This window comes from Cuculus canorus, chromosome 6 (genome assembly GCF_017976375.1).
Source record: "Cuculus canorus isolate bCucCan1 chromosome 6, bCucCan1.pri, whole genome shotgun sequence".
NCBI lineage: Eukaryota > Metazoa > Chordata > Aves > Cuculiformes > Cuculidae > Cuculus > Cuculus canorus.
The window spans coordinates 12,527,517-12,553,562 of record NC_071406.1 but is presented as its reverse complement, the minus strand read 5'-3'; the positions used below and the strand labels follow the sequence as shown (position 1 = coordinate 12,553,562).

General features: G+C 42.2%; 1 protein-coding gene across 7 annotated transcripts in view; it reads right to left on the bottom strand.

The window, feature by feature from the left end:
* Nucleotides 1–26,046, bottom strand: part of SEMA5B (semaphorin 5B) — a 283,392-nt gene that overhangs the window by 40,006 nt on the left and 217,340 nt on the right. For all 7 annotated transcript variants that reach the window (XM_054070049.1, XM_054070044.1, XM_054070043.1 and 4 more), the window contains 3 exons: nt 22,235–22,442; nt 19,881–20,088; nt 4,619–4,736 (listed from right to left, as the gene is read on the bottom strand). In XM_054070049.1, coding sequence (XP_053926024.1) covers nt 4,619–4,736; nt 19,881–20,088; nt 22,235–22,442 — 534 coding nt within the window. The remainder of the gene's footprint in view (nt 1–4,618; nt 4,737–19,880; nt 20,089–22,234; nt 22,443–26,046) is intronic.

The following is a 26,046-nucleotide window of genomic DNA, read 5'->3' as shown; positions in this document are numbered from 1 at the left end:
TCCACAGTCAGCAGGATCAGTCCCCTGGCATCATCACAGAGGGTCAGACAAGGAAACTGAGGAATGGAGAGACTGCTAACCTGCTCAGGAGCCACACAGAAAGCCAACCACAGCCACAGGAGTTGTGCTTTCAAACACTCTTCCTCTGAAACATGCTGCTCTGTGTTTATTCTGCAAGTCTGGCACTACTTTAAACACTCATCATGCGCATCTAGGGGGCTGTCATCTTCCCCTCTCACCCATCTACAGCAGCACCAAAACCATGCAGCAGTGGCATGGAAGTGATTTAGATCTGTTCCTGCACTCATCAGGCTGCAGTCAGGGGATTCCAAGCATCTGTTGTAAACCTTTGTTTGCAACAGATTATCATCTCCTCATAAAAATTTCTTCTGGGCTGCAGGTTAAAGGCAAGATGCCCAAAGAAAAGAACACCCGTTTTGTCGTTGTTGTTGAATTTGTTGTTTTAAAGATGCATGCAGTCAAAAATCAATACAGTTGGGTTGTTAAAAGTCAGGAGACAAAAAAAATCAAAAGAACTACTTTCAGATATTTAATACTAGATTTTTATCTCCTTTTTCCTCCTGCCTTACAAAAAGTCATAATCCAAGTATTGGATCTTTTCTGTTCATTTCTGAGCCAGGAAGCCTTGCTGATTCCAGCAGGGAGTTCTGTTCAGAAATCAATGGTATGATATGGCCCGTGGCTTCAATTAAAAAAAAAAAAAGCTGACAAATAATTATTGGCTCATAAGTGATACTGGGAAACTACCCAAAAATTAAACAAATAAGCAGCCATAACCAAAATGCTGAGATTTATAAACATATCACGTTGTGAATGTGGGAAGTTTTTATACTTAAGAAATTACATATGGATTAGTGTTCCATCTTTAAATTCATAAGAATATTTTCAAAAGAGCAAACTTGGGAAGTGGGATCAAAACTCTTATGCATTGATCTTTTTCAGGAATGTCTTTACAAGTCAAATCCTTTGTAGCACAGTGCCCAATCAGACAGAAAAGACATCTTTAAAAACACATGTGATCAAATGCCCTTCTCTCACTTGATACTATTACCAATTCCAGAGTTCTTGAATTTCATAAACTGCCTTCTTCCACCAAAGGCATCATGTTTTTATTTCTTCCTTGTACCATCTAAAGTGCAGGATGTAAAAAATTTAGACTGACCATTCCTATCCCTTGCTACCAGGATATTTTCAGTTTATTTTGATATTGCAGGCATGGCTAGAAGTATTCCTTGTTCTTTTGAGTCATCTATGCTTCCTCTTAGGATTGAGATGTCAACTGCTTATAACTTTGCCAAGCTTTAACTGTTTCATCAGGAAGTTTTCATGTTGACTGTTTGATTGAAGCTGAAAATTCTTGCGAAGTTTCAGTCAAAGTTTTTCAATCATTTCTAAAACCAAACCTAGGGAAAGAGAATGTCCATAAGTAGCAAACTTTTCCTTGAAACAAGCTAGTGTTCAGAGCAAGTAACTGAAAAAAAAGAAAAGCTTTTTGTCCTTAGAAAAGCTTTTTGTGATTCCCATGAAATACATTCCAATCTGCCGAGGGTACAAACTCCTAGGGGGGGAGGGAGGGAAGGAAGAAGAAAAAAGCTTAATTTTCAGAGACTCATGGATGTTGGTTCTGGCACCTGAGGTCATCTCTGTGCACTGGGCACGCTTCAGTGTGGACCAAAGCAGGATTATCCTGGGCACTGCAGTTCTGAGTGGCTTAGCCCACATGAATTGAGCACAGGGTACAAATCTGCTAGATAACCAAAAAAAGGAGCGGGGAGACTGGCACTCATAAGCAAGAACAGGATGTAGCGTGGAGCAAATGCCAGATGACTGAGACAGGGGATTGCTGTACACATAGAAAGGATTTGGGATGAAAACCTGTGAGGAAGCACATCAGTTCGCATGGGATAAGGAGGACTATATGCTTTATCAGGAATACTCAGTTCCTGACTTGCCAACCACTATCAACAGTGACCCCATGAGCTTGGCTAACGGAGTTTGTTAGACAAATCTAAAGTTCCTTTCTTGGTGGTGGCTCGTGTTGGCATTAGTAAGGTATTATAAAGTAAGATGTGGCTTTTTTTCAGTTCTTCTAAAAAAAACCACACCTCACTCCCTTCTCCCAAGCCTAAGCATGAAATCATATATTCAGGACTCCCTGATATGACACTGCAAATACAGGGAAAAGAGGAGCAGCATGTGCAATTCATGTTGTATAATTTCTTAATGTTAAAATGTTTGACATCACAATGCTAGCAACAAACCTGTAGGACGTTCTGGGTGTTACCTCGTAATAACATATATTAACCACTGCTCAAGGTGCTATGTTAACACTATACGATTAACCCTCTATCTAAGATCCCATAACTTTAAAGCTGGAGAGTGGGAATTGGTGGTACAACGTAGTGCTGTACAAAGATGTTCAGAGTAGCTCTGAACAGGCATGTTTTCACAAGAGGAACAGTCAAGTTGTGTTAGTGTTATGGCTGACTCACACAAATGCCTGGCCTCTGTAGGATATAATTCAATAATATGCCAGTTCTGGCTTTAAAAGTTGCCGCATGCCAATCTCTCAGCTGTGCCAGGACATCTGTTTGTGGGCTAGGCTGCAGAGGAACTCACTGACATTATCTGGGTTAGGAAAAGTTTATTTAGGAGGGGTGCTTTTAGTCTACACCATGTCACACTTGAGTGTGATCTCACATACAGCTGTACCAGCACAGCTGAGCATCTGGTGCTTGGCACAGGAAAGCGGGGTGAGAAAAGCCAGGACTTCTTAAGACAGTAACTCATCCAACTAAACTCCCAGATAGAGAGATAAACTCGCCTTTTTCAGGAGTGAAATTTGGCATTGGGTCACTGCACGTCCCTACCTTTCCAGTGATCATTTGCATATGCAGTCCTAAACTCTTATCTCTGTTGAACATGACCTTTATCCTCCACTGAACACAAGGAAATACTTGGATATTGCTGATGTAGATGCTTAAATGAGCCATCCCACTCCACACCAGTGGTGAATTTGATCCAGCGAGGGGCAGAGGAAAAACAAAAAGAAAGCACTTGCATGTGGATTTTAAGCAGCTTGGCAGGCCATCAGTTGAGGAGCACAAGGCTGATGCATGCACCAGAAAGAGAGCACCTACACAGAAAATAATCTACAAGAGAAACGCTAAAACAAATGTAAAACTAGTGCCCTGAGAACAGCCAAAGCTCCTGAATATGCTGTGCTGGATTTTTACGACCTTGAAACAATGATCTGGAGTAGCCTGTTCCCTAGCGTGCACCACGGCGGACATGTTCACACTAGAGGATTAACACCTCACGCACCTATCAACAAACACAGGCATTAAGCAGGACCAGATAACAGCACGGGCAATCAAGAAGCACTGCATCCCAGTTCAACACAGGAGGGTTATAAACAGACAAGCCTCCGAATCCAGCAGTGAAAAACTTAAGCCTGCCAAGCTGAGGATGGATTGAAGTAATGACTAATATTTCCCAGGAAAATTTCTGAGAAGTAAGGAAGATAAGGGGAATAAACATCCCAGCACCTTCAGACAGAAATAGCATACTAACAATTTAACTCACCCAGGCCTCTCTATCTACCAGACTTAGCAGTATTAACATGCTAATTGACGTTAGATAATAATGATGGACATTAATGAGAATTCCTCCCAATTTATTTAACAAGACTTGTTTTCCTCCCAAGCCACCTTGCAGGTACAGCTCAAGCAGCAGGAATTAAATTTGGCCAGACGGCTTCTGAGGATCACAGCCAGGGACTGGATACTGTTGTCAGAGAAGGGTGGGTGGATGGGAAGGGAACTGGAGAGCTAACTTAAAGTGATTCAAGCAAAAACACACTTCTTTTTTTTTTAACTGCTGTGTTTGATGGAGACCAGGGCAAGGAAAGAAGACAATCTCCTGGCAATATCATATAGATTTTGTCTTTGGCTTCCTAAAGTGAAGTTATAACCTAACAGTCTTTGTCATACTCCTGCTCTTGGTTACACTCTACCCTTCCCTCATGCTCTCTAGTATTTACCATATCTTTTTATTCCCTATGCAAACCATCCATGCATACCCTGTCTCTGCTGCTTTCTTGGTCCCTCTTCCTGCCAGTGCAATGCTTCTTCGTGAGTATTGTCTCCTGGGCCCAGCTCAGGAAGCCAAGAGGAAAATTAATTCAGTGTTGCCTGAGGACGCTACAGTCAGCTATTGTGATTTCCCCAAACTGCAGGGAAGCCAAAGAAATGGTGCAGACAGTGGAGCAGCCCAACAAAAGCTCGGGTTTTATCTGGGGCTTATATGGTTCTCAGCACTAACTTAACCATATGACCCAACCTTCTTCACTCAAGGTATGGCTGGGCATGAGGAGCACTGAACACTTCCTTTGGGATCCCTCTTTTGGAGCAAACAAATACATTTGGAGGGCTCTGCGTCCTGCACAGAAGACTGTGCACATGAGTTAGTGTGTGCCACTGGGCTCTCCGTGCTTTCCTCATCAGGCTGCCATGCACTCGTTTTCCCTCTCCCTTCTACACGTACACACACACTAACGCACAGGTATATATAAAATATTTCCACTCCTTTTACGTACTGGGCACTCGGTAATATTTTGAGTCCACAGGCTCATGTTGGAGCTGTCCTCAATGGTGGTGCATCGCTTCTGCTTGTTATCCCAGCCGCAATAGGGATCTCTGGCTCCTAGGCATTCCCTGCATGTGCAAAGAGAAAAGATTAAAGCTCTTTAGGACTGCATAGCTCTAAGGACAACGTATTCAAGTATATGACAGCTGTCAGCAGCACCATGGCTCAGCAGAAGAAACAATTTCTTCTAAGCAGAGGTTTACCTGCTTGAAAGGGGAGAAGAGCTGAACAGAAGGGTGATAGGCCACAAAGCAAATATCACTCATAAAAGCTGTAGATTAAAAATCAGTTCACTCCTCTCCAAGGCCTAGGAAAAGAAAATGACTTTACAAATTTTAGTCAAAGAGCACTTGTCATTGAGATATCTTTGTGCCCCCATGTAATCACTCAGCAGGCCAAATCTCACACAAAGCAACCTCTGTGAGTATGTTTTCTGACACTGTGTCCGTCCAAAGGGGTTAGACAAGCAGAATTAGCCAATGGACGAGTAATAAAGGCTTTCTATTAGTCTTGGCCTCTGCTGGAACAATGGTTTCATTTATAATCCCAACATCAAGATGTCAGTTTGGAAAAGTCACAGCAGAACATTATTTCTAAGCTTTTGGCTGCTTTGAACACTGCCGTATTCATTTTCCTCCTGAATCCATATTTACAGGCTAAATGTGTGTTCCCAACGTGTGAGCTGCTAAAGAAAAATAACTAGGGTTACTACAGCCACTAAACAGAGAAGGTCAGTCACAGAATTAGTATACATTGATAAAATTCAGCTTTATTGGTTGTTCCCATGAGTTGCTTTCAAATCGTTAATTTTCATTAAAAAACCAAAAGTACAAGCCACATCATGCATGTATTAGTGAAAGACAAAGAAGAGAGGACTAAACCTAAAAGATTCACAGATTTTTTTATTCCAATGATCCATTCTCCTGTATCACACAAAAGGCAGACAGGATCTTTCCAGAAGTCCCAAATGTTTTGAAAACTGCCAATTAGATGGCAGCAAGGGACCAAGGGGAAACAATCAGTTCAGGAAGCTAAACAGGAGACTAATAACATTTATTCTAAGGGTAGGTATCAGTATGATAAATGAAACATCAAAAAAAAAAAAAAGAAAAAAAAAAGAAGAATCAAATGCAATGAGATGTGAACTGTTACCTCCCAGAAATCTTTGAAATCCTATTAGCCTGTAATCAGCTGCAAATGAAAAAGCAAGTCCCTTAAGCACAGCTGAAAACATTCATCAGTCTGTACCGACTTCACAGCAATTTGCCCCCAAACAAACCCTAGATTGTTTTGCTGTCTGGTACCCAGTGCTTCATATATGTTTAAACACACACACACAGACACACGTGCATATATGTATATGTTCATTATGAGTTTCCAGTTTGCTCCTAAATGGCAACTTCTACATTTCCTCTACTAAAGATTTCACACAGAGTTGTGAGGAACGTAATTTCATCTTTCACGCTTTAGGAAGGTAGTTACAATGACTGTCTCTACTACATTTTTATTTCAGCTGCTTCCGTACACCCAGAGAAAATGCAAGGATGATTTTTGCTCCAGCCCTAAGTAACAGAACATCAAATGTTTGCCTAGAAAAGACTTGAGATCCTCAACCCAAGGGCACAGAAGGGACACGTACTGCTTTGCTCATTATTCTGGCTAAGGACCCCTGTCCTGCTGTTTTGGCAGCCCACACCACCCTCATCCCTGAAGTGGGGCTGTCACCACCTCCAGAGCTGCCTCCAGCAGCCCCTCAGCACGGGCAGCACCCGGTTAATGACTGAGCAGACTCTGGGGCATCTGCACACCTTCTTGGTAGAACCAGCCCTTCAGAAGGAAACTGGGTGATTTCTAGAAGAATAAGAAGGAGAGAAGCAATGGCAGAAAAAAAAACCCCAACACAAGAAGAAAGCTCCTGCTTTTAGTTAGAGAGCCTTTTGGTCAGGCTTTCAGACACTGACACCACGTACATGCTATTGTTTCCAACTGCATGAAGCCATTTCACTGGGCACCCAGCGAGCTGAGAGAGGTCATTGTAATTCATAACAGGGAAGGCTGTTGTGCGCATCACCCTATTATGATACACATTTTCTCTGAATTTAATTTATAGCAAAACATGTGCTGCATAAATTCAGGAAATAATCTCCATATGTTCTGTGCTTCAGCCCTCAGCCACTCCGTAGGATGCAATATATCCCATTTAGGCACTGACCACTTTGCTGGCGCTGTCATAATGTGTGTCATGTAGTTAATGTGCTGCTCTTGGCTGAAAGCAGCGAGCTACAGATCCCTAACGGCACACTCAGTGAGTCACAGCCCGCATCCCCTGCCACCGCCACTGACCCCCAGCCATCAGTAACCAAGCTGCAGGGCCACCAGAAAGCCATGATGCTGGGCTCCAGCAAAAGCCCAGTGCAGCGCTTGTTGGCTGGGAGCTACAGCCATCCCACGCTGTGCTGTCCCTGCGCTCTGCATCCTGGGTGTAATGAATTCCTACGCAGCCTGGGCTCCATTGGGTTGTCAAAATGCGCACTCTGTAATTTAACAACCATCAAAGCCCAAGAGTTCTCCTCATCTGAAGGCAGGCCCTCAAAACCATTTGAAATCTAAAACCAAAATAGCTATGCTATCTGCCTCCCCTCCGGATTCAGAGCCCACTCATCTGCCTCTACTCCGGTGAGAAACCTATTATATCAGCTGACAGCAATACACTTAAGTGTGAGGAGGAATGCATTTACTTACACACAATTTGCTGCATTTTTTTCCTTTTGTGAGCAGAAAAGCATTACAACATGTGTTACTGCCAGAGAACATTTCTGGCAAATACTTTAAGTGAACACATCAAACCCCCCCCTAACTTATATCCTTACAATATCTTTAAAGATTATATCCCTATTTATGTCATTAAAAGATAAAAACACAGCAGCAAACACACAGCAGAAGAGAAATATATATATGCATACATGCATGCACAGGTCAAAATGCCTAAGAAATATGCTGTAATTCTTAATTGATCAGGCACCACAGTGTGGAGAATGCAGAGATATCACAGCATTTCTCTGTGCTCAGAACACAAAATAAATTGAAATGTTTACATATATATACAATTTTGTATGATGCCACTGAATAGTCTCACACAGGCTGTGGGATCCAAAGTCTTGGAGGGCAGTATGAAAACACTGTGAAAGGAGATACAGAGGCATTTACATGCCATAATGAATTTCTGATGTTTGAAAGTCAATGGGACTTCTGCCACTGGCTTAGTGGGGCCAGATTTCATATGATACAGTGAAAAACACACCCAGGTCTACTCAGTGTCAGGCTGGGAATGTCCCAAGAAACTAATGACATAGTGTTGTCTCCCATCATAATTCACACAGGTGGATGGAATCCATTAGACTACCAAAGACTACCTGTGTGTGGCAGGTTAATACTGGCTGTATTATTGGTAATGACTTACTTAACGAAAGCCATAAAATGAAATGATTGTTGAAGTGCAATCGTGATGATACCACATGATCTGTGCCCCCAGTTCCCCTCTGACCATCTACTAATCGTGGTGCATTTGGTGAGGTCTCGGGAGAATACCTCTTGACAGATATCTAAGAGGTTAGGTTTATTATGGCAGGGCATTGCTATCAACACCGAGTCACTTTAATTCATTGCCTCACAATAAATGTCTTATCTGAGGCATAAAGGCATACACTGAAAACACTCAATTGAAAAACAATTCCATTTGTATCTTCTATTCAAGGTATTTTTTTCTCCGGCTCCTTATTCTCACTTACCAAGGACATTTGCATGAAAATAAGATCTTACTCACAAGAGCTCACCTGCTGCCTGCTGTTCGGGAGCTGAAAGCCTCCCTGTTGCTGGCTGTTGCAATGATTTCTACAGCCGTGATCTGGGATAACACAAAGAATTAAGACTCTGTGAGTGGGGCACTACCCACTGAGGTCAATGGAAACTCTTACTATGACTCAAAAGAGTTTTTACTGGGCCTTTGAAGCCCGACAGTGCTAAGCCTTCACTAACAGCATCTACTGCAAAAAAACCCTTCTGCTTCCAATACGCTGGTCCAGCCCAACATCTCTTCAAGAAAAGTCACAGTCTTGCAATTTGAGGATGGAAGTTCATAGCACCTTTGTATTTCCCTGTGCCCCCAAGGGCCTACTTGGAGACAAGTGCAGGGCATGAGGCTGTGTCTCCATCCATATTCATATAGCTTAGACGGCTGGAGGAAAGAAACAGGGAAAGGAAGACAAAGGATACCCAAAGACTGTGGGGAACCAGGAGATACCTTAGAGGTGTGGGCCCCCCATGTGTGGCTGAGGGGCCACCCCCAGTGCCTTTCTACCTCTGGGTAAATTTCATCCCTCCTGAAATATGGATGGGACCTGATGCTGGAGTCATCCTAGCGCAGTCCTAGGGGTTCTTTGAATCTCCCTTTCACACACTTCCACTCAGATCCTGTGTCATGTCCTGATCCCACCTCTGGCTGCGTGGCATTGCTACAGCAGATACAGCTTCAGCTCAGCATCAACTCAGTGTCCTGTAATGAAGTGTCATCACCAGACAAGGAGCTTTCTGCTCAGACCAGCGTGGGATCTGCTCACTCACACTGAAATCCAGGCATCACCAGTGACTTGGTCTGCTTTTGAGGGTGTGTGGGTGGGTGTTTGTTTGTCTTTTATTTTTTTCTTCTTTCTCTTGATGAGAGGACTGGATTTAAGCAAAGATGACCAATCACTGAGCACAATGACTTCCTAAACAGAATGCTTGTTCCAAGGTGCATTGCAAAGTGACAGAGGTAATCTCATAAGCTAAATAACACAAGGATTTGGGAACATTTTTTGTAATAGCCTGAATGACATCCTCTTTCAGAATCTTCATGAAAGCTTGCATGTCTGTAGTTCAAAAGTTTCTCATTCCCACTTTAATTGCTCTGGGTCTAGGTAACTTCATCTTCTGGTTGTTTTCCCCTGAGAACTACAAAGCTTTAGACTGTGTAATAAATGGATCATCAAATCAATAGAACCAGACTCAAGGCAATAGGCTTCGATAGACCAAAGGAAAGAATTACTCAAGCTTCTTCCCACTCTTACTACCAGAGAGAAGACAGGCAAACATGCTATTTTGTACCAAAAGCCACAAAACGCATCTAGGGCATTTACACTGAAGGAGTCCCCTCCTTGAATCTGCCAGGACATGCTTGTTCCCCTAGCTTTCATTCTCTGATTACAATTACCTCTTTCTTAATCCTTTCTGATAACTGAAAGCAAATAGCAATGGAATGACAGAACACGATGATGTTCAGAGGTAGGGCTCTAGATCCAAAGACTGAGAAGCTCCCTTCCCAAAGTGCATTTGCTCACAAAACCCTGCCAATGAACCAAGAGAGGGGTCTGCCTTTTTCCTGATGATTTTGGTACCTGCAGCGAATATCACATTCTCCAAGGAGAGAGGAAGACTGTAATTTTGCACCTAGTCCTTTAAAATACCAAGGATGCCATCAGTTGGTTTATTAGAGGCACAGAGATTGCAGCACTATCAGCTAGTGCAGTGCAAACATTTGTAAGTCTGATCCTGCAAGGCCCTGAGAAACCTACACTCATCTGTGCTCGGCATCTCAAGAGCATGGGCTTCACAGGATTACACTTTGCTCTTTCTGGGGAATAAGACCTCAAAATTTCACACTGCTTTGTTGTGCTCTTTGAGCAGTTAGCTCTGACAGAACAGCCCTTTGCAAGAAATGAGGGGGTTTTAGCTGTGCCTGTTAGTTGCAAGCATGAGGCTGTGTTTGGCAGACAGGCATTTCCTGACAAGGTTAGCTTACTGTCCCATTGCTATCAACCTGTGGAGGGGATGAACTAAACAAATAATCATATTAGCTTCCAGCCAACCAAATCATAATTACTGACAACCTCAATAGCCTGTGCAAGGAAGAGCGGACTTCTGTCTTCCCTAAAGCCAGATGGCATGAAAAGAGAAGAATAAGAATCAAAAGAATGTTCATGGCTTAAGAAAATAAGATTAGAAAGGGGAAAAAAAGCACCAGACCTTCAAACAATCTCTCTAATTTTGATACCTTTAAAAATCCAAACTGCAGAGATGAGTTAGTGATCTGTACAAATCCATTATCTTTCCCCACTGAGAAGAGAAGCCAAGTGGAACTGAGCTGCTTTAGTCAAACGCTGGTCAAGTAGCAGTTTCATTTCTCAGCTGGTGAATACAACATATTCTGTGCCAGATGCTACTGCCCGTTCCTCAAGACAAGTAGCCATGTACTTCATAAGCAATTAATGGAGCTATTTGTGGAGCAGGGCACTAGTCTGGAAGAGCATACTACAGCTCACAGGTACTACCGCTGCGAAGGCTACAGTTGATGTTCATTTGGACAGACAAGTTTTGGTATTTTGGCACTTGACCTTGGATGCAGTGTCAGAGAAGCTGAAGCGTGCATGTGTTGTGTGCTTGTGTAATTCATCACCCACACATGCTTAGCATCAGTGATTGATGCTCTGCGCATGATTTGTTTTGAATGCATAAATTAAAACCATGGTGTAAAATAACCTCTAAAACTGAAGTCCATTTATGAGCCAAACACATGTAACTTATTTGAAGGAAGCAGCGCACAGGCAGAGTATTTTCAGGGGCAGCTTCACCTCATTTTCTTTTCCACATCAGGGACCCTGGCGTGCTAGTTTCCACCTCCTGTTCTACCATTTTCAGTATCTCTTTAATTGATTGTGGTTTATAGATTATAGCCTCATACAATCTATACAACAAACTATTCCCTTGCTTATTCTCTGACATAGCATTCCATCATCTTTTAGTAGTAGTAACTTCTTTATTGGATAGATGTTTATTTTTATTTTTAAAGCCATGAAATAAAACAACATTGCATTTATTCAAATATGAAGATTAATGCCAACCTAAGAAAAAAAAATCTGATTAAAACTGGATTTATGTTTACATCAGTAAAGCAGGTTATTAAAAAAGATGAAAAAGTGTTCCTCCACAAACACTATTACAAACTCTTGTCACTGTGCCAAACACAACTGACCTCTAATAACAACAGAAGTACAGAGGGCTTCTGATTACAAGTGATGGGGTTGGTAATCCAGAAGAAAACTCGGATACTATTAAAGTCCTAATGAAAGGAACAGCCAGAAGGTATTCCTGAGTGGGGCATGCTTGTCTGGATTGCGAAGCACAACCATTTCCTAGTCTCAGCAGGCTTTTGAGCCTTAAGAAAACCTACTCCCCCCTGGCTGCCATATGGAAAGAGCCAGGGAGGACTAGACATCCTTTTGGAAGAGCAGCTTGGACAATCAGTGTGCTCGAGTGATATTCCCTGCCTCTGCCCTGTGCCAGTGTCTGGAGGTGGCTGTCAGGTTAAGATGTGCTCTGCTCCTGCATTTCTGCTCTGTGGTCACAGATCTAAGACTTCTGTGTAAACACAGCAAATTCCTGTAGTCTGGTGGCATAGGTGGATACAGGAAAAAGGGTGGTTTAAGCAAGAACGAATCCAGTGCTAAGGACAAAGACAGATGCTTTACATAGCCTCTGGAAAAGCTGATGATTTAAGAACACAAATTATGCTCAAATGGGAACTCAGGAAAGGAAAGAAAACTGCAAAGGCAGAGAACTTAGAAAGTGAGTGATGATAAAAAAAAAACAAACCTGAAAAAAGTCTACAGTTGTCACCCAGGCTGCACAAAGTAATCCATATTCAAGTAGCTCCTTTGCGAAAGTTGGATTTTACTGAGCTATGGGTAATTATTTTCTGCTCAACAAGATGTAAACTCAACTAGACAGGGCCTTTGTAGATTAAGGCATCTTAGTAAAGGCAAATAAATATTAGACCACCTACTACACCCTGAGGATCTAACACATCTCTTGCCCAGTGCAGGGCTATTTTAACATTGCATAAGAAGCAAAAAGGTCCCGCTGACATATTCTCCATTGCTTTTTCCCATGTAGCTATAAAAATGCCATCAAACAATGTCCATGTCACTTTTTAGCAGGAGAAATCATCACGTAAGTAAAGGATATTCTTGAAATCTAGCCCTAACACTTTGCAGACCGGAGTGTTCCCATAGATCTACAGTACTTTGGTATTTTGACATGTAAAAGATACTAGACAGTACAATATTATGTTTTTCTACAACCCATACATATTTTATGCACTTACCTGTACTTAAATTTTAGACTTAAACAAACAATAAAAAAATTGCTCCGGCTCCAGGTGCTTCCTCCTCCCCAAACAGGTAAAACAGCACATCTCCTAATAAAAAGTTAATGATGCGTCTGTAGCAATATATTCATTCAGTATTAACATTAGACACGTTTGTGGTTTACAATGCAAATGCTGGCTGGAAGCTTAAGACACGAAGCAAATCAGCCACAGCAGCAGTAAGGCTATAGATTTTTTTGCACCAGGAACCACGTTGCTGAATATGACCATTGCCTAGAATACAAATCTTATGACATAATAGTAGCAAATTGCAAGAATTGACAAATGCAATGGATATCTGCCCTGGGGCTTGCTGGTAGCTTTAGTTATTAATCTTGTTTGTATAACAAAAGCATCAATGTCATCCTAGCATTACATATTCCAAGAAAACTACCTGCTTTCCTGTCAGTTGCCACTGTGTCGAAACTAATTTCACATAGCCTGCCTAGCAGGCATCAGATGGTAATGACTTTGAGACATCATTGATCTGAGTTGGCCTAAAGCCAGCCTGCTAGAGGTAAAGGCGTCCATACACTAAACCGTTGCCGATCTTGCAACATAAGTCATGTTGGCAGAGCACTTTAAAAATGAGCAAACAAAAATCCTCGACATATTCAACCTCTCTGCTTTTTCCTCCCTCCTAGCAAATCCAAAGTCCCCCGAAACAAACTGGCAAGCTAGTTGTGAGAGTAAGGAGACAAAAGCCCGAAAGCCCTGAAATTATCTGATTTTCTTTGGCTTTTTCTGAAGTGACCTTCATCTGTTTCAGTAGTTGCATAATCCTACACTGTGGCTGCGGCTGAATTCCCCTTCTGCTGCAGTACCATTCACTCGGGGCCATTTACATAGTTCGGAGCTAAAAGCAGCAACCTAGAAGTACACAAACATCTTAAAAGGAATGTAAAGCTTGCCATTGGTTTGAGCACTTCATAGAAATGGGAAAAACTGTGATAACTCATCTGGTTCAAAGTAGAGCCCCTGTCCACTCTTTCATCCTCTCTCATCTCTCTTTCAGTGATGCAAACACCAGCAATCTCAGCACAGGCTTATTGCTCAAACTCAGCCTCTTGCTGGCTTTCCTACTGGTACCACATTGCATTTCTCTCCTCACTGTTATTTGTGATTCCCTCATACTTAAATGCCATCTACAAAGTATGCTATTTTCTTTCTTCCGTGCCATTAAAGATAATGTCACATAAGATGAGACTGAAAACCAATCTCTCTGGCATCTCACTGCAAACATGCCCTCGATCACTACATCACCGCTTAGCCTTACCTTCTTTCCTCTTTTTTTTTCCCGTTTCAGACATATGACTAAGTCCCTTGCCCAGATCATTTGACTGCTATTCTGAAATCCAGGTTTCTTAGACTCGTACCATCCGCTTGAAACTTAAAGGTTCATATCCTGCAAATAGTATGGATGCACTTAACTTTACATATATAAGCAACTACATTAAAGAAAATGGGAGTAATTGCCTGCTACAGTAGATGCAAATGTGTTTGCAGGATAGAGAAAATGGTATAATTTTGTACTTCTACTTAAAGAATACAGATCCCTTTCATCTACCAAACTTCATTCTTTCCAAGAGCTTTAGTGCTCATGGTTCTGTTTGACGTCTTCATTCTGTCAGTAGGAGTCTCTCTATTTACTTAAGTGCAACCAGAACGCCAACTCAGATGTTTAGTGATTTATTCTGATGTATCATTGGATACTGTGGATGACAGAAGACTGGCTTACATTTCTGCCTATGAAGTCTTCCAAAGCTCTTCAGCATTATTTGTGGTACAACAATTAGCCAACTCCCTTAATTTTGGAGAGGTCATATCAGCCAAAGCAGATGGAAATTGATGATTAAGCTTTATCACAACATTTTTGTAGGCTGTTACCTTTCCTTTTGCCTCTATTTTTGAAAGGATGTTCAATGTACTCACTATTTTTGAAAACTCTCAGGAAGACATTTCAAAACAAAATCTGAGCCAGATTTTCAACAGCCTCAGCTCAAAAGAAGGGACTAGATTTTCAAGGTCTTTGATGAACAATCTGTCCATCAACATCACCTCAGCAATCTGCAGGATGCAGGTCTCCACTGAACAACGGTCAGTGCTTTGTTCCCTCCCCTACCTCTTTCACCATTTTCTCTCTAGCACTTTTTACCCAACAACAGTTACTTGTTTTCCTTTGAGGAACTCTCACCATTCTGATGAAGAGATCAAAGGACTTACAGCCCACCCTTTACCCAAAACTGGTAGATTTTTAGATCTCTTCCCAGACTGTATTATTCCCACAATTAAGTTCCCCAGCAGTTTCACTCTGGAAATTTGATAATCCTGCAATTCTAGTTTTGCAGTCCTAAACTCAAGTCCTTCTTTCTTTCGTCACAGAGTATTTTGCACCATATAAGGATCAGAAAAAAAAAAAGCAGAAAATAACGATAACCATCAAAGCAATCCTCCAGGCGTTATATCAACCCCCTTAAAGTGTAGGGTGTACATGGTACAGCGACTATCCATGAAGTTCCAGTTTTGCACTTTGGAGACACAAAGAGGGCAGAAAATTCTCAGCTTCTTTACTGCAGCTGCTGACCCTTTTCTTCTGAAAACTCCCTGGGGCCATTTCAGGAGTTACTCACCTATGTAAGTTAGTTGTCTGATCACTGGCCCAGAGCTATTTAGAGGTGAATTGTGTTTCTCAAATAGATCTCAAGTCAGCAAATAAGAGTACCTGTCAGCTGAGTCATTTCTGCTAGCTTTGCATTAAGCACCATGGCCGGAGGGGATGTACGGCAGAATTTAGGCCAAGTAGGAGGGCAAAATCTCAGCATCGCTCAACAGCAAATTCCCTGCAACTGGGTCAAAAAAGCAGACAGAGTTCAAATGAGAGCGTGTCACAGCTTCACACAAGAGCATCTGGCTCTGCCCATAGCCTGAGAAGCAGAAGAATCTCCACCGATATGAGGTTGACCTGAGGCGGCACTTGCACAACCTGATGGGATACCCACGCACGATGAGCACAGCACTACAGGGGGATGACGGGCAAGCCAAGCTATTCTTAGAACCACACTGTACATGCGAAAATTGCAACTTGCATCATGCAAACTGCAAATCTTTTGCAGAAAACTGGAGAGAGGAAAAGGAAAGGATAAATATCAGCATAAAGGGCTTTAAAATCAGCTGTTCAGGACAGTGACAGCAGATAAGGTGGGTATTCAAGAGACCTTTTGGTCTCATTCCCAAACACATTATCTTTTCCTTATTTGAATGCGTAATCAAAATCACTCCAAGGTCTGCCTTAGGGTTTCTGCCTGTTCAAAGGTCCAGTCCGCAGCCCTGACATTGCAAAGGGGCAGCTCAAACAGATTATTAAGTGTTCCCTGAAACAACCATTTTTATTTTCCTACTTGTTAGATTGCAATTCCCAAAATGAATAATCTCATCCCACCCTTTGAAAAAAATATTAATTTACTCCTACATATAGGCACTACCTGAAAATAATGCTCCAGATACGAAGTCCTCACCTCTCTGCAATTCAGATTCAGGATCTTGTTCAGACATATTCTAGATATATGGTGATGTCGGTGATAAAGCTGCAGTGCTGGCTCTCCAAACATCCCTCCCCAAAGCTTGGGGGGAACTTGAGGCAAAAATCCAAGCTCATTTGAAAATTGCAGGGAGGGTACAAATATTTCAAAGCCATGCAAAATCCAGCAGCAAGTACAGCCAAGCTACCACACAGCAAAACACGCTGCATGTTCAAAGGGCTTGTAGGCTTTGCTCGCATTGGACATCTTCCTAATAGTCTCCAGCAAAAGCAGGGAACTGAAGCACAACAGGAAAACACACACACAAGGCAAGGTCCCTGCAGCCAAGTCCAGCCTGTAAATTTGGGCAGCTGACATTACAGATGTCTTCCCGTTGCCCTGTTGCTAAGGCTGCCTGTTCTGAAAAGACAGATTGAGACAGGTCAGTGGGCACACACAAAACGCTGCTCAGACACCTAGAACTATATTGTGTCAACAAACTACATAAAGACATGGGGCTGAGTTAGCGGTCACAATTTAAGAGATTAAATTGGTGCTGTGTCAATAAACAAACAGTAAAGGAGATGGCAGAAATCCTTTTCCCTTTCCGTCTCTTTCCTTTACTACTGCTTTTTCCTCTGTCCCATTTCTGAGCCTCAGTACCAAGACCCGAGGTTTTAAACCATCAGAGCAGCAGGGATTGCTGGAAGGGATCAGTGCTAGGATCATTTTTCTCTCCATACGTGATTGCCCATTGCAGGGAAAAGGTAGGGCGAAGGCAAGAACTCCAAGTCAGCAATTGAGAACCCACATCAGCCCTCGGGGTATAAAAGGCTGCAAAGTTTCCTGATAACATGAGGCACAGCCAAAGAAAACAAAACAGTGTTGTGGTATTCCTGCCTGGGAGGCACAAATTCTTCATCACCTCCAAGTTTCCTGAGCTCACATCAAAACAATTAGATTATAAAAACTGCTGAAACCAGAGCTTTTCAGAGAGACCAGTCAAGCAGTCACAGCACGACAAAAAAAGTAAGTGGGAAAGGGTGCTGTAGGGGCAGGAGCCCTTCTTCCGGTGGTGACTGTATATTGGCATGTATTAAACATAGGCACAACAATAAGCAATAAATCACAGCCCAGGAGAAGTGCCAGGTGGAATGCACTGGAGGAAATTAAAACATCCTTCTCGATACAGTTCAGTATTGAAATACAAAGGCGGCGAAGTTGACTTATCACCTACACAGCCAAGATGCTAAGGGCAAATTGTTCCAACATTTGCAGCTGAAAATATTGCAGTTGAATAATTTCCGAAAAAAAAAAAAAAAAGCTTATCTTAAAAATCTATAATAATATCACAAATATGCTTTTAAACACAGAAATAAATATATGCCTTCCTTGGCTTTTCTAAGTCTGCTTCTTTTTCCTCCTTCTTTCAAACACACAGTCCCTCCACAATACTCAGCCATAAGCCAAAAGATGCATTACAATGTATAAAAGCATCCTACCTGGCCTGCACCTGAATTCAGCAAATTCTGACCTTCCACATCACCAAAGGCATGCACTCACCATGCTGTCAGGAGACCCTTATCTTGTGCGCTTTGGTACAGCCCAACACCTAGCTTAAACTGCCTAAAAGCAGCATGAAACCAGTCAACGAAGGAAGAGTTTGAGTCTATCCATATTTCACTGAAAAATGCCTACAGAAAGTTTGTTTTAGAATAAAACAATGTTGGTACACAAGCTTCAAGTAAATTCGGCTAGGACGCAGTGCTGTACGATGCATAAAACTGAAGTTATTTGTGGCTACCAGTGTGCAAGAGAACCTCTTTGGAGCCAGGTTTTTGTTTTGCTGGCATAAGGTGATCATAACAGGGGACTGTGCTCTGGCATTCAGATCCTAAATAGGTGGTGCTCCTGTGAGGTCCTCTCACTCCTCTGCTCTCTAGCTACTGCTGCTTTTTCCCTGCTTGTCCCTTTTTCAGACAGCTGAGCAAATCTCCACCATCTGAATTTTAATGGAAGTGTCATAGCAAGTATTTATGCAGGCTGAAACTGGGACATGATCTATAAATTACCAGAAAGCTGAACTCAAGATTAGGAAAAGAAAGAAAGGGAAGAACTCATTTCTCTTGAAACCGGATCATATATATGTATACGAACATAAATATTCTCAAACTGAAACTCTCCAGGACAGCCTGAAGAGGACAGCTGTTATGTTCTACCTTTTTATATCTCTGCTCTTAAGGGCATTAAGGACAAGATGGCATTTTCCATCTGTGGTTCTCTTTCTCTTACTAAACACTTCTATGTCAGCCTGTCTGTATAAGCAACTAAAGTGCTAAACACTAAACACTTCTGTGTCAAATGTACAGTCATGATCGAGTTATATTTTCTGAAAGGGATAATTAAGAGATTCAGCAAAAATAGAGCTGACATTTTTATGTTTAGCTAGACACGAATGTAGTAGAAGCTGATAGATAAACTCTACTTGTTGAAAATAAAATGATGATGACTTTTTTATATCAGTTTTGTTGGCAAGAGAACAGGGACATCTTGCAGTAGGGCATGAAAGAGGGAATCCGTTTAGACTTTGCTAACGAATTCCTTCCTCTTGTCTAGCACAGAGGACATCAGTTTCAGAGAAAGCTCTCATGAAGGAAAGCAAGGCAAAAGCAAGAGAGGAGGAGATGGAAGAATGTTTTTAAGAGTTGTAAATAAACAATTACCCACAGCTGAACCCACTACATGCTCAGGGAGATTATTTGAGCATATGTCTCAGTGAGTTGGTATCACACTTTCACCTGCTTAAATTGGGGTGGGGAGAGGGGATACCATTGGAATGCAAAAAACTTCTATACTCATTTCTGGGTGGAAAACTGCTCTGGAGCCAGGGCTGACAATTAGAAGTCTTTATTTTTTACTCTCTTTAAAAGGTACAGTCAAGGCACAGAAACTATCCAGGTGTAAGAAGTGTCACACGTAGTTGAGATGAGCTATTGGGTTCTCAAAAGCTATAACAAGTTGCCATTCAGCCCAGCCCTGTCTCATCAGACATTTGAGAGGTGATCACTCAGATAAGTCAGGATAAACTAGCTGCAACCCAAATTCAGAAACCTGCAGTTATACTGCCAATAAGAGCCACCAGCAAAACACGTGGAGTTAATTAAGGCAATACTGAAATGCCAAGCTAAAAAAAAAAGTAAATATTGCAAGCTCTTCTGTGGTAAACACCTAATTAATTTCTGATGAGGATTAATTAATAATTACCAAAAAATACTGCTTATTCTCATGGCTCCTTGTCATGAATGTATCTATCGGGAGATCCATTTCCAACAGTGTCTTTTGTCTTGTAGTGATGAAAAAAAAGCATTCTAAACCAAATCAGACAGGAATATGTTTCCCTGGTGCTTTTCTTTTTAGGTTGAAGTGGAATATATCAGAGATGTAAATTCACTTACCCTTCGGTTCTGTACATGGAGCATCTCTCCAGAGGAATTTTTAGCACTCCATTATTTAAGCCCACAAAGAGCGACCTGTCGCTGTGCAGAATTTGGAGACTCTTGATTGCTTCCTGTTGTCCATCAGGGAGGATCTGCATTTCCTCTAAATAACAACTCCTCAGGCTCCTGTTAGTGGTAGAAAGGGCCTTCAAGATGGTGCCATACTCTAATGGAATAAGAAACAAAGCACAAGTAAATTTTGAAGACATTGACTTCATTTCTTACCTACATAAAGTGTGAAATACTAATGTCATCTTTACACAGCTGCTTTAAACCTAGTTCTGGGTCACCTGCTGCCCATGGTAGAGAGAGCTCCAGCTACGTGGTTAAAATCCTCAGAACTCTCAGACATTATAGAAACCATCTGTGAATGCATTTTAATGGGAAACCAGAAGGATGTGAACTCTCTGGAGAGTGAGTACCTGGAAAAATTTCTCAGTTGGAGCACTTAGGCAGAAAAGTCTGCTCTCATTACCAGTGAGTTATACAGCAAGGTGACCTGAGATAGCGGGGATCATTTCTGGTGCCTCGAGTCTGTATTTCTTTTGGTTTATGGAGCAGATCGGTGTGATTTGATGCCATGACAAACGACAACAGATGCAGCAGCCCTGCTGGTAATCTCAGAGGCCTCCATAATGACTGCGTGGGTCACAGATCTAATTGATCCTCTTCCTGAAAGAAGCTGTCCTGCCAGCTTGACAAGAGAATGTTATAGCATCAGCAGTGCATACACACAAATATGTATATTTGTGCTCAGTGGTCTTGCCTAAACCATTTAAAGATCTCATAAACTATGGGAGATGTATGCTGAGGAAAAGGGGGTAACCACACCATTTTTTATTAAAACCCAGAAGAGGTCTGTCAGTCCTGGCTGTTCCTGAAGCTTAACCCTTCTGTTCTGATAAATTCTGTATTGGTGCCAAAGCTCAGCAATTTACAGTGGTGGCATTGGCTGCCATGCAAGTCTTGTCTTTCACTTCGGAGGGCCTTAAGTGTGGGTGGAGGCCCAAGTTTGAGCTCAGTTTGTCTCAGGACTATGTTTGTGTTCAGGGCTGTCTCTAATCAGGGCTGTTTCTACTAAAGCATTTGACTGTTTAAATGCCTCAGATGCAGCAGAGTTTATTCTTTCTTGAGTCACCACTAACCAAGACCAGAATGCAAACATTGGAGAAGGAGGAAAAGCTATGGCAGTGGACCTTTCTACATACATGATTCGAGGCAGAAAGTATCCCAGCTTTCTCTCAGGCTTTGTAGCTTAAACTATAAAGATATCAAAATGGCAGAACTATGCTGTATTTCCATTTAAGTACAATCTTCTCCTCATCATAATCAATATCCATGGAGGCTCTCACAGTGAGAATGTTACTAGCACACATCCAAGATGATAATTTTTTAAGTAAGCAGTGGTAAATGTTAGATAAATTATAGCACAGTCCTGGAAGATGGTAACGGGAGAATGAGGCAATGACTCTGCATTCAGATGTGAGATTAAACTAACACTTATGGAGGCAATCCATCTTATTCTAAAGTCAAAGCGTCTGCAGTAGAGGGTAACAACATTATACCCATGAGGCTGGCCATATGCTCTGATTAATCAAACTATTTAATTTAACCTCTATCATTAGTATGAATATGGGCTAAGATAATCATTTATAACACTTTGTCCTTCTTCAGCATGTTTCATTTATCCAAGATATCTCTGCTTTCCAGAAGAGGCAACGTGTCCTGCTAATTAGAGGTGGTAGAAATCTGAATCATATACTTAATTCTACCAGTGGCTCCCTATGCTACCACTAAAAAGCACTTGCCTCAGCTTCCCCATCTGCATTACATTTCAGTGCATGCCCATTCCCGAAAGCACTGGGAGTCATACAACAGTAGGCACACAGAAGTGCAAGCAAATAAATAACTAAAACCTTGGGCAAGCCCAGAGGTTAAGTATTATTATTGTTTATTCAGAGATGAGTACATCATAGTGCAGAGTGGCAACTTACGTGCACTAAACCACAGAGCATTTCAACGACATTTGCTCTTCCCTACAGTTATGTATTAGTCTGATTAGTTCAAACTTTTTAATAAAAAAGAGAAACTGTTGTTTTTAAACACACTGCAGATTTATGGTCTGCTCACTTGGGACTCTGCCTCAAGTCCTCCACCACGCATTCAATTTAGTCAAGCAAACTGGTTTCTATGCAGTTTTGTGCCAAAATGATAGTGAATGACAACTGCACAACGACGTCACAGCGGGACTACTAGGGCTGCTAGGTCTACAAGGAAGCAGAGGGAACTTTCTTGCACTGTGACGCTCTTACCTGTCCCAATATACATCACATGGTAGAGAGTATCCTTCCCCTGAACAATATCGACCACCAGTTTGGAAAATCGAATGCTGTCCTGAGTCACGTATGGATCTACAGTCACGGGCTGCACGACATCGTTCATCAGGAACAAGCGCTGCGCATCCTGCAGGACTCTCTCCGTCAGGTTCTCGTTAGGGCTGTCATCATTCAGTGTCCCACACTAAACACGGAAGATTGAACTTCAGCACATGCATTTTCTCCCCACTCCAGCAGCTCAAGACCAAACCCTGAAATCCTTCTGGAAACCCATGTCACATTGATTTCCTGTGAAGGTCAGTCTGTGTGGGAGTCACAGCATCTGGCCCTTATCCTGATCTTAGGTCCTTAGACAAGCTTTGGCCCGCAGCCCACTGTTTCTCCCAGCTGGCCCACTGAGCAGTGATGTGGTGTTACCCAGGAGCCAGCACACAAAAAGGCATTAGCAAACTGAGGAGAAGAAGAAAGAATTAAAGCTAGCTGTAGAAAGATATGAAGCTAGCTGTAGAATAAAGCTAGTAGTGGAAAGAAAGTTTTTGTGGTAATCCTTGAAGCATATAAAATCATCTTCAGACTCTATTTTGCATCTCAGTCCATACAATGCACAAAACCTGAAGGTTAAAAAACCTGAAATATGGGTTGGTTTTGCATTGAAGAACCCAACACACTGCACTACCTTTCTGTTATGTGCTTTCTTTTGAACATACCCTCCAGCTTCACTAAGCAAGGCAGCTAGTAGTTTACCCCTCCCCACATGCAGCTCATCTATTCTCACAGCAAATGTCAGGTAAACTGCTGCCAACCCATTCTCCATCACCAAGGGGTGCACTGAGATAGGACTCAGTGCCCTGGTGCACCCAGAATAGAGGAGGTGATGAGAGCTCATCTTCTTAAACACTAGTGTAAACCCTACCAGATGGATAACATATTTTAAGGTCTGAGTTTCTATCTCACACTAATATCTAGAATCCAGCATTTTCAAAAGCCAGTGAGAGATTACACTCTCCATGGAATTTTGTGGTCGATTTCAGTAGTCAGGTCTGGTTCTTCACTCTTCCCCACAATGCCATGTGAGGTGAGCTAAAGATTTACTACTCCAAAAGACAGCTGGGTGACTGATTATTTATTCGACCCAAGGCCATGGGAATCAGTGGTACAAATAGAATTCCCGCCAACTTCCATATTCAGTCCATAGACAACTTTGCTTCTCACTGTTGGAAGGGACTTTTAAAGGTCATCTAGTCCAATGCTCCTGCAGCGAGCAGGGACATCTTCAACTAGATGAGTGTTGCTCAGAGCCCCATCCAGACTGACCGTGAGTGTTTCCATCGATGGGGCACCTACAGGTCTCTGAGCAACCTATTCCAGTGTTTCACCATGCTCGTTGTAAAAAAATTCTTCCTTGTATCTAGTCTAAAACTACCTTCTTCTAGTTTAAAACCATCACCCCTTGTCCTATCCCAACAAGTCCTGCTAAAAAGTCTGTCCCCATCTTTCTCATAAGCATCCTTTAAGTATTGAAAGGCCACAATAAGGTTTCCCCAGAGCCTTCTCTTCTCCAGGCTGCACAACATCAACTCTCTCAGCTTGTTTTTGTAGGAGAGGAGTTCTACCCCTCTGATCACTTTTGTGGCCATGCTCCAGCAGGCTCACATCTTTCCTGTGCTAAGAATTTCAGAGCTGGATGCAGTACTCCAGGTAGGGTCTCACCACAGTGGAGCAGAGGGGCTGCAAGCATATTTTTGGCTCATATTCAGTGTTTCATTCACCAGGACCCCCAAGTCCTTCTCGTCAGGGCTGCTCTCCATCCTTTCATCCCCAAACCTGTATTGATACCAGGGGTTGCCCCAAGCTAGATGTAGGACCTTGCACTTGGCCTTGTTGAACGTCATGATGTTCACAGGGGTCCACTTCTTGAGTTGGTCCAGGTCCCTCTGGATAGCATCCCTTCCCTCCGCCATGTCAAGTGCACCACTCAGTGCATCTGCAAACTTGCTGAGGGTGCACTTAATATCACTGTCTAGGTAATTAATGAAGATATTAAACAGCACTGGTCCCAGTGTGGACTCCTGAGGTACACCAGTTGTCGCTGATCTCCATCTGGACATCGAGCCACTGACCACTACTCTCTGCATGTGACCATCCAAACAATTCCACATTCAACAAACAGTCCATCCATCAAATCCATACCTCTCTTATTTAGAGACAAGGATATTGTGGGGGACTGTGTCAAAGGCCTTACAGAAGTCCAGATAGACGACATCATTACGCTCACACCTGAGTAATTTCACCAGAAAAAAACCCACACATTTCTTTTTCTTTATTTTGGGCTCAGGTGTTTGGGCTTTCTTTGGAAGAGAAGTTAGTATACTGTGAATTAGGGTGTCAATTTACAGCACTCCAGCTACACTGTACAGATTTCCCATGCGAGAACTCTCAATATGCATCAAAGCAACTCTTGGCAGAGTGGCTGCCTTTCTGAGGTGCACCATGCAGAGCTCCTCTTACCACATGCTAAAATGAATTGACAGGAATTTAGCTCACATTCACACAATAAATACAGGTCCTAACAGCTGGTGGACCAAGCCCTACAATATTTTGGAGCTTGTGTGAATTAGGTGAACAAGGCGATACTAATTCCCACCACATATGAACACGCACTTTAGCATCTCCCAGAGTAGCCAGACTAAGGAAATATCAGTGTTTTTCTGACATGTCCTCAAGGTGGGTTTTAATGTCTTTTCTATTGCAGTGGTCTTATTAATTTAATGACCGCTTCATCGCAAATTCTAGAGATTTTATCTTTCTCTATCCTGTGATCTCCTACAATCCGGTTTACTCTTTTCTTGCCTTGGCTGCTCTTCTCCCCACTCACTTTCCTTTCTAGAGCATCACTTAAGGAGCAGTCCCAGTGGCAGGAATGTCATTGTTGGTTTTGTTTTCTGTTCTCATCGAGTCACAGATAATCCGTTTGGTCTATTGGCAGCCCATGTGCTGACAAAGCATCCCTCTGATTTAGTTTTGTTTTGTTCTAATTTCCTGATTATCTGCACTGCCCTGATTCTCTATATCCTTCAGTATTTCTCCTTCCTCTCTGCAAGAAAAGAAAAAAAAAATCTGGCATCTTTCCCTCATCTTCCTTTGTGAACACCGTGGCAAAAAAATTAATTTAATTTTTTTGCAATATCTGTCTTTTCTGTCGCTAAATTACCCTTGTCATCTCCTAAAGGCCCTTCACTGACCTCTTGTTCCTCCTGTACTTGAAAAACATTTTAATCTCTTCTTGCAATCTTCCTTTTGTCCGCCACATACCTCCTTTTCCTTTCCTTATTTTCCTCTGACTCTTTTCTTTCATCTTGCTGCTGCAATCTTTGCACTCCACATTTTATCTGATACTTTTCACTACATGGAATGCTTTCCAAAGTCCTTTTCTATTCCTCCTGGGTTAGCCTGGCAAGGGACAGAAAGTCCTTCATTCTCAGTTAACCTTAATATTCCTTTAAACTCAAAAGAAAAAAAAGATAAAAGGAAAAAAAAAAAAAAAGCAAGCCTGGCCACATTTGGCATAGCTGGGCCTTCAGAGAAACTTTCTTTCTTGGTTTTGAACACCAAGCTGAGGGGGTGATCAAGAGCCCAATCCTGTCCCACTTTGTACAGGCAGAATCCCTCATTCAGGTGCCACGAGGCAATTTAGGGGGAGAAATCAGATTGCTCAGCCTGAACCCAAACGCATTGCTGCCCGCAGTGTGGGCCTGCATCCCATCTGCTCTTGCTGCGATTTAAGGCAA